The 13,178-nt window shown below is 38.2% G+C and overlaps 1 protein-coding gene and 1 long non-coding RNA gene across 2 annotated transcripts; one reads left to right on the plus strand and one right to left on the minus strand.

Annotated features, from left to right (window-relative positions):
* Window positions 1-88: 88 nt before the first annotated feature.
* Window positions 89-8,321, plus strand: pim2 (Pim-2 proto-oncogene, serine/threonine kinase; the record flags this gene model as incomplete). The annotated part of the gene is made up of 7 exons (XM_080444403.1): window positions 89-230; window positions 1,512-1,612; window positions 1,714-1,764; window positions 3,133-3,353; window positions 4,073-4,242; window positions 6,923-7,099; window positions 8,161-8,321. The coding sequence occupies exons 1-7, from the start codon at window positions 170-172 to the stop codon at window positions 8,319-8,321; spliced, it is 942 nt and encodes a 313-aa protein (XP_080300529.1). The 5' UTR covers window positions 89-169.
* LOC308096893 lies at window positions 8,239-10,466 on the minus strand. Its single transcript, XR_013934170.1, has 3 exons — window positions 9,720-10,466; window positions 8,415-9,593; window positions 8,239-8,373 (listed from the first exon to the last, which is right to left on the minus strand). It is a non-coding gene; the product is annotated as an uncharacterized lncRNA (long non-coding RNA).
* Between the last annotated feature and the right edge of the window lie 2,712 nt (window positions 10,467-13,178).

Consider the following 13,178-nt stretch of genomic DNA (forward strand, 5'->3'; position numbering starts at 1 on the left):
TTTTTAAAACGTTTTGAACACAGGAATACAAACGGTTACTTTTTGAACTGAAACGAGGATTATTTATTCAGTTTTTATTATTATTTTTGACGGTTAAAGACATTATAAAGCTCTTTTGTTTCCAAACACAATGGATGTATGAATATTAATACGTTTAATAATTAAGAAGATGTTGGATAAACGAGTTGAGCTGAACTGTGAGGAGGAGGAAAGAAGAGAAAAGAAAAGAGGTAAGAGAAACATTCCTTCACTCCATCGTACCGTCAGTGGTGAAAAAGTACTCACATTTTTTTACTTAATGAAAAGTATCAATACTGTAATTATTGCAGTATTGATACTTTTACTTAAGTAAAACATATATTGCGGTGCAATATATCAATACTCTGTTACAAGTTAAAGTCCGGAATTCAAAATGTACTTGAGTAAAAGCGCAAAAGTATTGGCATCAAAAAAGTACCAAAAGTAGAAAGTACTCATTGTGCTTAAATGTGCCATTTAAAAATCTTTTGAAAATAGCAGATCTGCAAGCTCACAATGCGTCGCATCGCGACACATTGTGGGCGAAATGTATATAGGGCTGAAGTGGTTAAAGTATGATTTGTAATAACAAAATCTACAAAGTAATCTACAAAGTAAAAGTACTGACATTTGGAAATGCACCAGTAAAGTAAAAGTACCTCAAACATTCCACTTAAGTACAGCCTACTTGAGTAAATGTACTTACTTTACACCACACTGCATAACTTCACATGATCTCATCATCTACACAACATGACTTTACTGTTTGGTTTGTTGATAGAGGTGTGACTGTGAATAGAGACAATCAGCTACATTATATCTGATTGTTGGGTTTATATGAATATAATTATGTTTCATGCCATTATTGTAACTATACAAACTTTGACCACACACACACACACACACACACACACACACACACACACACACACACACACACACACACACACACACACACACACACACACACACACACACACACACCAAACAATATAAGCATCTGCGTCAGTGATTCTCAACATCTTTCATTTCACGGGCCCCCATTTGATAAGATATCTCTGGCACCCTGCAGTCTAAGAACATTTTTAATTATTATTCTTAGACATGATTTGATGATGATTTGGTCTAGTATTCCTTTACAGTCTTCTACATGTGATAATGGTGAAGATGAACTATCTATCAGTCAGTCAGTCAGTCATTTAGCTGGGAGCCTCCTAGAACACACATGTTATGTTGGATATTCATCTGCTATTTATTGTTTTAATCTTGAAAGTATTAAGATTTTTTTTTTACACAAATCTATTCTTCTGGGGATACCTGGCACGAAACATGGTCAGATGGGGGGGGGGGGGGGTGTAATACATTTACATTTTGGGGCCCTTGAAATGGAAGATGTTTGAGAAGCTCTGATCTACACAGAGAGACGCTTTTCTCATAATAACATCATTTATAAAATCAATTTGATACAATAATCTGTGTGTGTGTGTGTGTAGATAAGGAGCCTTTCGACAGTCTGTATCGTTGTGGATCTCTGCTGGGCAGTGGAGGGTTCGGGTCAGTGTACTGTGGACAGAGGCTTTCAGATGGACTACAGGTACACATGGAACTACAATCATTCATTATGATTCATTAATGAATCTTTGGTTAATTTATGTTCATATTTAATCTAACGGGTGTTTTTGTCTCTGCGTTCAGGTGGCCATCAAACAGGTTTCCTGTGACAAAGTGCAGCAGTGGACCAGACTGGTGAGACTTTTTTCTAACATTTGTTTCAGTTTTCATCTAACAGTGTTTCACCAATGTTCACCATGATGATGTTAAAGAGATAACCACTAACAGTTGACAGTTTTTTCCTAAGATAAAATACAAATTGAATTAATATATATATGTATATATATATATTAAAATGAACATGAAGGTACATCCATTGCTAATGAATACAGGAATGGTTATGTTATTAACTAATTGTTGGTGATTAGGATGGAAACACGAATTTGCTCCTAAAAACATAATTTTTTTAATCCATTCTGATGATTAGTATAATATTCACATATACACTTACTTTGTGTAGGCCTATTATTGATTAATACTCAACAATTTGGACCAATAAATGTGTTTGTTTACAAAGTGTGCACCCTGTCATTATAGTGTTCAGTGTACAAAAAGCAGTCACATGTCTCCCTCTAGTGGTGAGCCAGGGAACTTTATCTTTCCGCAGTGGGACGTTAGGTGATGATGTCACAGGATTTTCCCTGTGACGTCACAGAGTAGAATTCATGAGAAACTCAATGAGGGGATTTACCGCCTGCTCTGCTAGAAAGACACCTGCTTTTTTTTCTACTATTTTTTTTATGCCCTATTTTATACTTTATCTCTATGGTAGACAGTGGTGGAAAAAGTTCTCAAATTCTTTACTTAAGTAAAAGTACCAATAATGCAATATAAAAATACTCTGTTACAAGTAAAAGTCCAGAATTAAAAATTTACTTGAGTAAAAGTTCAAAAGTATTGGCATCAAAATGTACTTAAAGTACCAAAAGTAAAAGTAGCCTACTAAATATTTGAAAATAGCAGATCTACAAGCTCACAACGCGTCGCGATGCGACGCGTTGTGAGCTTGTAGATCGTCTATTTTCAAATAGCCTAGGTATAAAATAGGGCTAAAGTGGTTAATGTATGTTTCATAATATCATAATTTATATCTGAAAAGTAACAAGTAACTAAAGTTTTCAAGTAATTGTAGTGGAGTAAAAGTACAGTATTTGCCTCTGAGATGTAATGGAGTAGAAGTAAAAGTATTGGAAATTGGAAATACTCAAGCAAAGTACAAATACCTCAAAATTGTACAGTACAGTACAGTACTTAAGTAAATGTACTTAATTACTTTCCACCACTGCCCCCAATGAATCGACATGAAAGAAATTCCATAGATTTCTTATAGTTCACTAAATCAATTAGTCTGATCAACAACTTATCTCTATGGTAGATCTGCTATTTATTGTATATTTGAACATTTCTAACCCCCCCCCCCCCCCCCCCCCCCCCATGAATTCATTAACCTCTTTTAATGTGTCATTAACCTCTCTCTCTCTCTCTCTCTCTCTCCTCTGGTAGCCGGGCGAGGTGCGTCCCGTTCCCATGGAGATCGCCCTGCTGCTGCGTCTCGGGGGCGGGGCCAATAAGGCGGCCGAGGGGGGCGGGGTCATCAGGCTGCTGGACTGGTTCGAGGTCAGTGGGCGGGGCTTCCTGCTGGTGTTCGAGAGACCGCCTCACTGCCAGGACCTGTTCGACTTCATCACTGAGAGGGGAGCGCTGCCCGAGGGCGTGGCCCGGAGGTATGTGCACCTGTGTGTGTGTGTGTGTGTGTGTAAGAATGTTATTTAGGTCAGTGGTTCTCAAAGTGGGGTCCGGGGACCCTCAGGGGTCCTTGGGGGGTACCGGGGGGTCCCCAGCAAAAATAGTTAAAGGGATAGTTCACCTCAAAAAATATATTTTTATTCTATCGATTAGTCACCCCCATGGAGCCTTGAATTCATGGATTTTTTTGTTGTTGTTTTTGTCTCATTCCTAAGACTATAATTTTATAACCAGAGGACCGGTAGGCAGTGGTTCCGGTAGGAGACACAAAGGAGACTCTTTGTGTCTCCTACCGGAACCGCTGCCGGTCATCAAATTATTGTCTTAGGAATGAGACAAAAACTAAAAAAATATCCATGAATTCAAGTCTCCATGGGGTGAACTATCCCTTTAACATAGCATCACAGTCATTTTAACAACTTTATCCATTTATATGTTGGCTATACAAAAATAGCAGATCTACAAGCTCACAGCTGCGAGCTTGTAGACCTGCTATTTTTGTCAAATGTTTGGATAATATATCCAAACATAATCTCTTCTGGGGACAGTTCCCTGGCACAGAATTATGAATTCTTGCCTTGTTGTTGTGACTCAAGTCAGAGTTCTGAATATATGGTGCTCATTCCATGGTGAAATAATCTCCCTCACTTGTTGCTGACCTCTGACCTGTAGTGTGTGTCTCTGTGTGTTTGTGCAGGATATTGCGTCAGATCGTGGAGGCGTTGCAGACGGTCCATTCCCAGGGCGTGGTCCACAGGGACATCAAAGACGAGAACATCCTGCTGGACACCAGGACGATGGAGGTCAAGATCATCGACTTTGGCTCCGGCGCCTTGCTCAAGGACACGCCGTACACCGAGTTTGAAGGTGAGCACGAGATTCAAACCTGTCCTTTAAACCACTTAAAGGAGTAGTTCACCCCAAAGATGACTTATTTTCTATCAATTACACACTCCACGAACTAAACGAAGCAAAGACACAAAGAGTCTCCTTTGTGTCTCCTACCGGATATATTATCATCTTTATTATTATCATCAAATTATTGGCTCAGTAATGCAACAATGCGAGAAAAAAAATCTCCATGAATTCAATGCTTCGTGGAGTGTGTAACTGATAGAAAATAAGTATTTTTTTGGGTGAACTACAACTTTAAGCTCCATGTACTTCATGGTATGAGGAATAGCGAAAACAACTTTAAAACTATAGATTTCTAAATTATAATAATAATAAAAAATAAATAAAAAATCTCATGAGTTAAACTATTTAACACTAAATTGAACAAAATAAATATCACTTACAGCCCCTCCCATGGAGACCTGAGGCTGAATGAAAAAATGCCTTCTAAATCCTAACAGTTTTCAAAAAAATCCATGTTGCTATATATCGTTCCTGCAGTGGTGGAAAGTAACTAAGTACATTTACTTAAGTACTGCACTTAAGTACAATTCTGAGGTACTTTACTTGAGTATTTCCAATTTCCAATACTTTTACTTCTACTCCACTACATCTCAGAGGCAAATATTGTACTTTTACTCCACTACATTTACTTGAAAACTTTAGTTACTAGTTACTTTTCAGATATAAATTAACCACTTTAAACCTATTTTATACCTAGGCTATTTGAAAATAGCTGATCTACAAGCTCACAACGCGTCGCATCGCGACGCGTTGTGAGCTTGTAGATCGGCTATTTTCAAATATTTAGTACTTTTACTTTTGGTATTTTAAGTACATTTTGATGCCAATACTTTTGTACTTTTACTAAAGTAAATTTTTAATTCTGGACTTTTACTTGTAACAGAGTATTTTTATATTGCAGTATTGGTACTTTTACTTAAGTAAAGAATTTGAGTACTTTTTCCACCACTGCGTTCCTGTCAGGCAAAACCCTTTTTTATCTCCATATTCCAACCTTTTGTGTTTTTTTTTTTTTGGTAAATGAACTTGATCACACTACAGCGTCACACAAAAGCATCTAAAGTAGCAGATCCACCAGTCTTGTAGATCTGCTGCTTTTGATGCTTTTGAATTTGAATCCTGAAAAAGTAACAGTTTTGGAGATATGAGGTTTTTCCACCCCGACAGAGACCATACATACTGTAGCTAAAATCTAAAACTGACACAGATACTTTCCCGGTTTTAATGGGTCAAGGATGCAGCTGGAATGCATGAATGAGATTACATTACATTACATTACATTACATTACATTACATTACATTACATTACAGTCATTTAGCAGACGCTTTTATCCAAAGCGAGTCACCAGTGGTGGAAAGTAACTAGGTATTTGTACTTTACTTGAGTATTTCCAATATCCAACACTTTCACTTCTACTCCACTACATCTCAGAGGCAAATATTGTACTTTTACTCCACTACAATTATTTGAAAACTTTAGTTACTAGTTACTTTTCAGATATACATTATTATATTATAAAACATACATTAACCACTTTAACCCTATTTCATATCTAGGCTATTTGAAAATAGCCGATCTACAAGCTCACAACGCGTCGCGATGCGACGCGTTGTGAGCTTGGAAATCTGCTATTTTCAAATATTTTTGTACTTTTACTTTTGGTACTTTAAGTACATTTTGATGCCAATACTTTTGTACTTTTACTCACGTAAATTTTGAATTCCGGACTTTTACTTGTAACGGAGTACTTCTATATTGCAGTATTGATACTTTTACTTAAGTAAAACATTTGAGTACTTTTTCCACCACTGAAAGCGACTTACAATAAGTGCATTCAACATAGGTAGGGAACGAAACTACTAATCACCAGGTGGGCCAGTTGCACCGCCTCACACTAAGTTCAAACTTAGCCTAGTTATAGCTTAAACACATTCAATCCGGGAAAGTATCATTGTGTCATTTTAGATTTCTTTGGCTATTCAAAAATAGCAGATATACAAGCTCAGAGTGTCGCGCTATGAGCTTGTAGATCTGCAATTTTTTTTAAGAAATCGTGAAAGTGAGTGCAAATCTTTGAATATATATTTAAAAAAATATATATATATATTTAAAGATTTGCAAAAATGTTCACATAAAAAACTAAAAAATAGCAGATCTACAAGCTCATAGCGCGGCACTCGGTGCCGCGCTATGAGCTTGTAGATCTGCTATTTTTTAATAGCCAAAGAAATCTAAAAATGACACGGATACTTTTCCCGGCTAAATGGGTTAAATGGCTTTTTTTAAAAGCCATTTAAGCTATAACTAGGCTAAGTTTGAACTTAGTGTGAGGTGGTGCAACTGGCCCCAGAAGTGCATTCTCTTCTAAAACAAGCAACTAAGAGTATACCTAGCGCTAAGGTAAAAGTGCAATATATCAGCTACCTACTTTTTTTAAACAAATGAGACAAATAGGAACATCAAACGAGCAAGAGCTAAAACAAATAAGTGTATGGAATAAACGAGATCCAATAAGACAAGAGAATTGACAACAAGTAGGCAAGGGAAAGAGGAAGGAAGGGTCAGGGTAGTGTTTCCTGAAGAAAAGAATGAGAATGTAAACGTTATGTTGTCTCTCCCTCCTGTCAGGTACTCGTGTGTACAGCCCTCCAGAGTGGGTGGAGAGTCAGCGCTACGAGGCAGGCTCTCTGACGGTCTGGTCTCTGGGGGTCTTGTTGTTCGACATGGTGTGTGGGGACATCCCCTTCGAGACGGACCAGGAGATCGTCGCCGCGGCGCCCAGCTACACCCGACGCATCTCCAAAGGTGTGTGTGTTTTGTTTTTTAAAGATTTATTTTTGGGGCTTTTTATGCCTTTATCTCATTTAGACCTGATGAGGCCGATTCTAAAAAAACGCCTTCTAAATCCTGACCTACATTTTCTGAAAAACAACAAATATTTATTCAAAAATGTTTAAAAAAAATGATGTTGCTATATACAGTGTTGCCAGATTCTGTGAGAGAAACAAGCAACCAGGTCTAGGAAAACCAGCCCAAAAGAAGCCACTATGGGCCACATGAGCACTTTAACATATACATCAGCTATTTGAAAATAGCAGATCTACAAGCTCACAACGTGTCGCGATGCGACGCGTTGTGAGCTTGTAGATCGGCTATTTTCAAATAAAATCTTGCGGGGGAATTATAATAAGCAGATCTGGCAACACTGTATATATACTATACATAGCAACAACAACCCCAAAAGAGGTTCCCGGCTTGAAAGGTATAGTTACGTAATGGGGTTCCAGGTCTAAATGGGTTAATGATAGTGAAGTGAAGTTAGACACGGCACAGCACAGACGCAGCAAAGGCTGTCGGGATCGGGACTCGAACCCGGCCGCGACACACTGTCAGGCTACATCATAGCCTAAGTGCCCGGACCGCTAGGTCAGTGGTCCGGGCAAGGCGTGTGTTTATACTCCTGTCATACTCGCTGTTTTTTAAAGAGCACATAGTCGGAGGCACAGGGAGATCCCTGTTACTGAACAAGCACTCTATAGCAATAATTACTATCAGTATATATAGCGCTATTTTAACAAAGAAATATCACTTACGCTACTTTGAAAATAAATATATTATGGTAAATATATTATGGGAACTATGTAGCCATCAGTCCACCTTAAGGGCACATTGACAGGATTCATTCTTAATTACAGACCTGTTTTAAAAGCTTATTCACTGTTCTATGTGAACTAAATGATACCTGCCTGTTCAATGTTGATACAACATCCTATAATAGTAATATAATAATTAAAAAATAATAATATATTTGCAATTCAGTAAGACCACATCACTTAATCTCCTCTAAAACCGTCTCTCTCTCCCAGAATGCCAGTCTCTGATTGGCTGGTGCCTGTCCTACCGGCCGGAAGATCGACCAACCCTGGAGCAGATGGTGTCTCACCCCTGGATGGAGGGAGGAGGAAAGACGGAGGAAGAGAGTTCGTCGGAGGAAGAGAGTTTGTCTCTGCCAAACCAGTCCCTGTAGACCAGTACAACCAGTCCACCTGGACCAGTACGGCCAGTCTGTTACTGGTGGCCTCTGGTTTCGTTGATGGTGGAACTGAAACTGAACCCAAACCATCCAACTCTCAGCCTGGACTCCCAACTATAGCAACTGTCTCCTCACCCAGGTTCCTTAAATAAGGAACCTTAAGAACTCTAGCGTCCATATTCTGGGGGCGAACATTAGGCGAAAACAGCGCTGTTTTTGGTTAAGTTATTTACTGTCGAGCGAAAACAGGGGGCCTATAGTATAGAGCCTGGGTGACTCTGGTCAACTAAGTGTAGCGTTTAAGCCTGATTTTATACTTGGTTATTTACGATGTGCATCGTAAAAAAAAAACGACAACACAAGTGTTGCAAGTCTAAGTCAAGGCATTACAGGACTGTCTGCTAACAGAGGAAGACGTCGGTTCGATTCCTGTGTGGTTGAGCAAGGCTGGCTCCGAATAAATGACGTACGCGTAGCACTATGTTTATGAACGGACTGGAGCCATTTATTGTTTTGTTTTCATAAGCAGTCCTCTGTTACCGTGACAGACAGTACACACATGTTATCATGAGTACACATGTTACGTGAGAATCACATCTATTCTTTGTTGTTAAATTATTATTTTTATTTTATTGACTTAATTTGTTACAAAAAAACACATTGTTATAGTTCTACAGACTTCTGACTGGAGAAAATGTTTATTTTAAGTTATGTTTATTATTTATCTTCATACAGGGCAGTTTTTTTATTTAGATTTAGTGGAGTTGGTTCAAATGGTAGTGTTGTTTTTCTTTTAAGGCTGCAATACATAACTTTTTATGAGTAAAACATTATTTTGAACATCTCTATGGTAGAGTCTACCATACAGATTGTCCAAAATAACGTTAACATACTCAACCAGTTAGATGTGTTAATAGAATATAACTAACACAACTGGTTATTGATGTATATCCTTGGTTGAGTGGGACCCCTACTGGATGACGGGTAGTATTGCATGATGCTCAGTTTTCATTCCAGGTAGGACGTTGGAAGTTATGCATTGCAGCTTTAATATAAGAACTATTCACCAACTAAGTCTGGAGATCTTTAACGGATTGAAACCTCAGTTTAACAGGAAGTCGACAGATTATACTAATATATAAGAGTCATTATATTTGACCTTTATTTGTTTATAAGTCATAATTTATTTTTGTCATGTGACTTGGGTGAAATCTAAAGCCTTGCCGGAGCAGAACGTTTAGAGCAGGACTGACTCTGGATCAGAACCTGATGTGTGTGTGTGTGTGTGTGTGTGTGTGTGTGTGTGTGTGTGTGTGTGTGTGTGTGTGTGTGTCAGCCTGGTTCAGGCTGACACACACACACACACACACACACACACACACACACACACACACACACACACACACACACACACACACACTCACGCTCACACACACACTGAGAATGTCTCAGGTTCATTGCTTTAAGTTTGTTTTGTTGGTACCGGTTCTAAAATGACCTCAAGTGCGTCTGAACTTTCTGTGTTGTTGTCAACCACTGCCACCATAAGTAATGATGCCATTTTATGTTTGCTATTTATTGTTTGTTGGCGTCATGTGATGCCTGCTTTAAAAGACCAAAAGATGTGTTCGTATTGTATTTAACAGATGTGTGAGACAGATGTTTAGACACTGGAGACTGGACTGATATGCTGCCATCTAAACCATGAGACCACAGGAAGCATATAGTTAAGCTTAATTTATAAATAAAGTATATATTAGGCTTCACTGGTCACATATGTAAGCTTCCTAAACATAGGCCAAAAAACTAAATGTGTCTGGTGGTCACTGGACTTTTTATTTTCTCTTTTTACAAAATATATTTGATATATTTGTCCACGATATAAGTTTATGTCCCAATTGAGGTTTGGAAGCTATGCTTTTGTAACTGACTGTGTTTTAAGAGTTAATATACAGAGGTTGGAGCCTATTTGTTGCCAGACTGTGATTTCTATACAGTTGTGTCTAATGTATATAGTTTGTGTCAGTTTATCTTTCAATTGTTGTTGAATTGTTACAGTGGCTACTCTGTGACTTGTTACTGAATGTTATTTACATTAAATAAAAAAGATGTATGTATCATTTTTAGATTGATACAGTACATGTGTGAATACAAACTGTGGTTTGTTCATATTTAATTGGGGGTCAGTCAAGTGGGGTGTGTCATTTGTTTGTCTATTTGTTAAATGTGTCACTTTTTGATTTGAGCTAAAAAGCATTATTTTACACTTTGGTTATTCAAAAATAGCAGATCTACAAGCTCATAGCGCGGCACCGAGTGCCACGCTATGAGCTTGTAGATCTGCTATTTTTGAAAAATCTTGAAAATGTGTGCAAATCTTTGAATATGTATTATTTTAAAGCAAACGTTAGTAACTCAAATCTTTGCTTCTAGGGGTCCCTGGAACAAAATATTTTCAGATGGCGGTCGGCGGCCAAATGCATATAATTTTGGGGGTCCTTGACATGAAAAAGCTTGAGCACCACTGATATAGAAACATATTTTTTTTTCAGAAAACTGTTAGGATTTAGAAGACATTAATAAGAAGCACTATGTAACTTTCCTCTTCTACCCTGGATTTGAACCCGGTTTCCTGAGCAAGTGCTGACATTTTTTACCATTGAGCTAATAGAGTCTGCCTGCTTGCTCAGTGGATAAATTGAATCTTGACCATCAGGTCAAAATTTGTGTCAGATCCTGTGTCTAGGTGAGACATGACCTTTGACACAATCAATGTCTCAATAGAAGAGCAGAGGGACAAAATACAACCACCCCCATTGTATAAGTTATATTGTATTAAAGGAGGAGTTCACCCAAAAAATGACTTATTTTCTATCAATTACACACCCCATGAAGCCTTGATTTCATGGATTTATTTTTGTTTTTGTGGCATTCCTAAGACAATAATTTGATGACCGTGTGTATTTCCGGTAGGAGACACAAATAATCTACTTTGTGTCTCCTACCGGATACATTAGCCGGTAGGAGACGGGAATCAAATTATTAGCTTAAGAATGCGACAAAAACAAAAAAGAATCCATGGATTCAAGGCTTCATAGGGTGTGCAATTGATAGAAAATAAGTAATTTTTTGGGTGAACTCCTCCTTTAACATACCGTATTTACCATACAGATTGGACAAAATTACATTTTATTAATAAAGAAAAGATACACAGTTAGGCTTTAACCAATTTCAATGTGGCGTCCCTATTTTGAGCATGTCAATAGACTATATTTTCTAAGTGTTCTCATGTTTCTTTTTAAAAATGGCTGCACCTGTAGCTTGTAGATCGGCTATTCTTGCATTATGCCATCATCACACAACAAAGGCTTAGGTCGTTACCGCCTATACAAATCAATTTGACTTCAAAATCAACTTCATGTCACATCGTGTGATCACAGGTGTAAGAGAGTGGGTGAAATAATCTTTTTGTGCCAAATTACAGGAAGTTAGAATAAGGAAAGAGTTCAAATAACAGGAAGGCACTGTCTATCTAATCTACAACGTCCAGTAAACGCATGATTAAGCAGAAATGCTTCTCGTGCAGGTGGAAAACATCCTGCATATAAAAAGCAGCAGGTATATAAAATCACATTATCATGCATGGTTAAAGTTAAAGATCTTCCTTGCTCTTAAGTTCTGACTTGTTTGGTTGTTAATAGGATGTTTTTTTTATTATACATAGAGAGCCAGGGATGGAATTTCACAGGGGCCATGGAAGTCGTGGCCCTCCGTGCGCCCCTCAGTTTGGCCTTATGACCTATTGACCTTCAGAAAATGATCAGCTCTGAGGTCACTGATTTCAACGTTTTCTCCTCTATGCCATTGGCTCCCAAATTGGGGGTCGGGACCCCCAGGGGCAGGGGGGTCTCCAAATGATTTTTGGGCGGTCCCCAGATGATTAGCTTAATGTGCAACATTGTTTTCTCACTCAACAGTAAACAAACCAACAGTATACGTGTATACAGATTACAGGGTATCTTCGCATTACTACAGTGACGAGGGCTTTTTTAATATACCTAAAAAATAAAATCAACTAATAATAAGACCATTACTACGTCAAAAGTAACCAACAAACAATACTATAAAAAATTGTCAAACATTGGCCATATTGTGAAAATATTACCTACCAAATATTGTGAAAATATTACATACCAAATATTGTGAAAATATTACCTACCAAATATTGTGAAAATATTACATACCAAATATTGTGAAAATATTACCTACCAAATATTGTGAAAATATTACCTACCAAATATTGTGAAAATAGCTGATCTACAAGCTCACAATGCCTCGCGTCCTGAGGCATTGTGAGCTTGCAAGATCGGCTATTTTCACAATATCTGTGGAGCCGACTAAAACTAAATTTTATGCCTCAATTCCTACAATTGCTTGTCTGGGTGGGGGGTCCCCAGTTCAAATATGATTTTTTTGGGGGGGTCCCCAGTTCAAATATGATTTTTTTGTGTGGGGGGGGGGGGGGGGGGTCCCCAGTTCAAATATGATTATTTTGGGGAGTCACAGCCTGAAAGTTACAGAACCCCTCTTGGTCTAGACACCATGTCTTTCATTGAGATTCTGAATTCTTATTGGGCCAACATCAAGTGAAATGGCGCAATAGTGTGCACCAGTGGCGTAACAATAAAAGTACAGTACTTAAGGCTTGAGTAAATGTACTTAGTTACTTGTTGCCACGCGTGCGACGAAGGGCTTGGAGGAGGGGGCCTACGATGCCCCTCCTTCGAACGTCAACGACCAATAGGATCACTCCTACTTTTTTTTCCAGCCATAACAGCCAATCTGATCGCA

Source organism: Gymnoscopelus braueri, assembly GCF_963280865.1.
Source record: "Gymnoscopelus braueri genome assembly, chromosome: 12".
NCBI lineage: Eukaryota > Metazoa > Chordata > Actinopteri > Myctophiformes > Myctophidae > Gymnoscopelus > Gymnoscopelus braueri.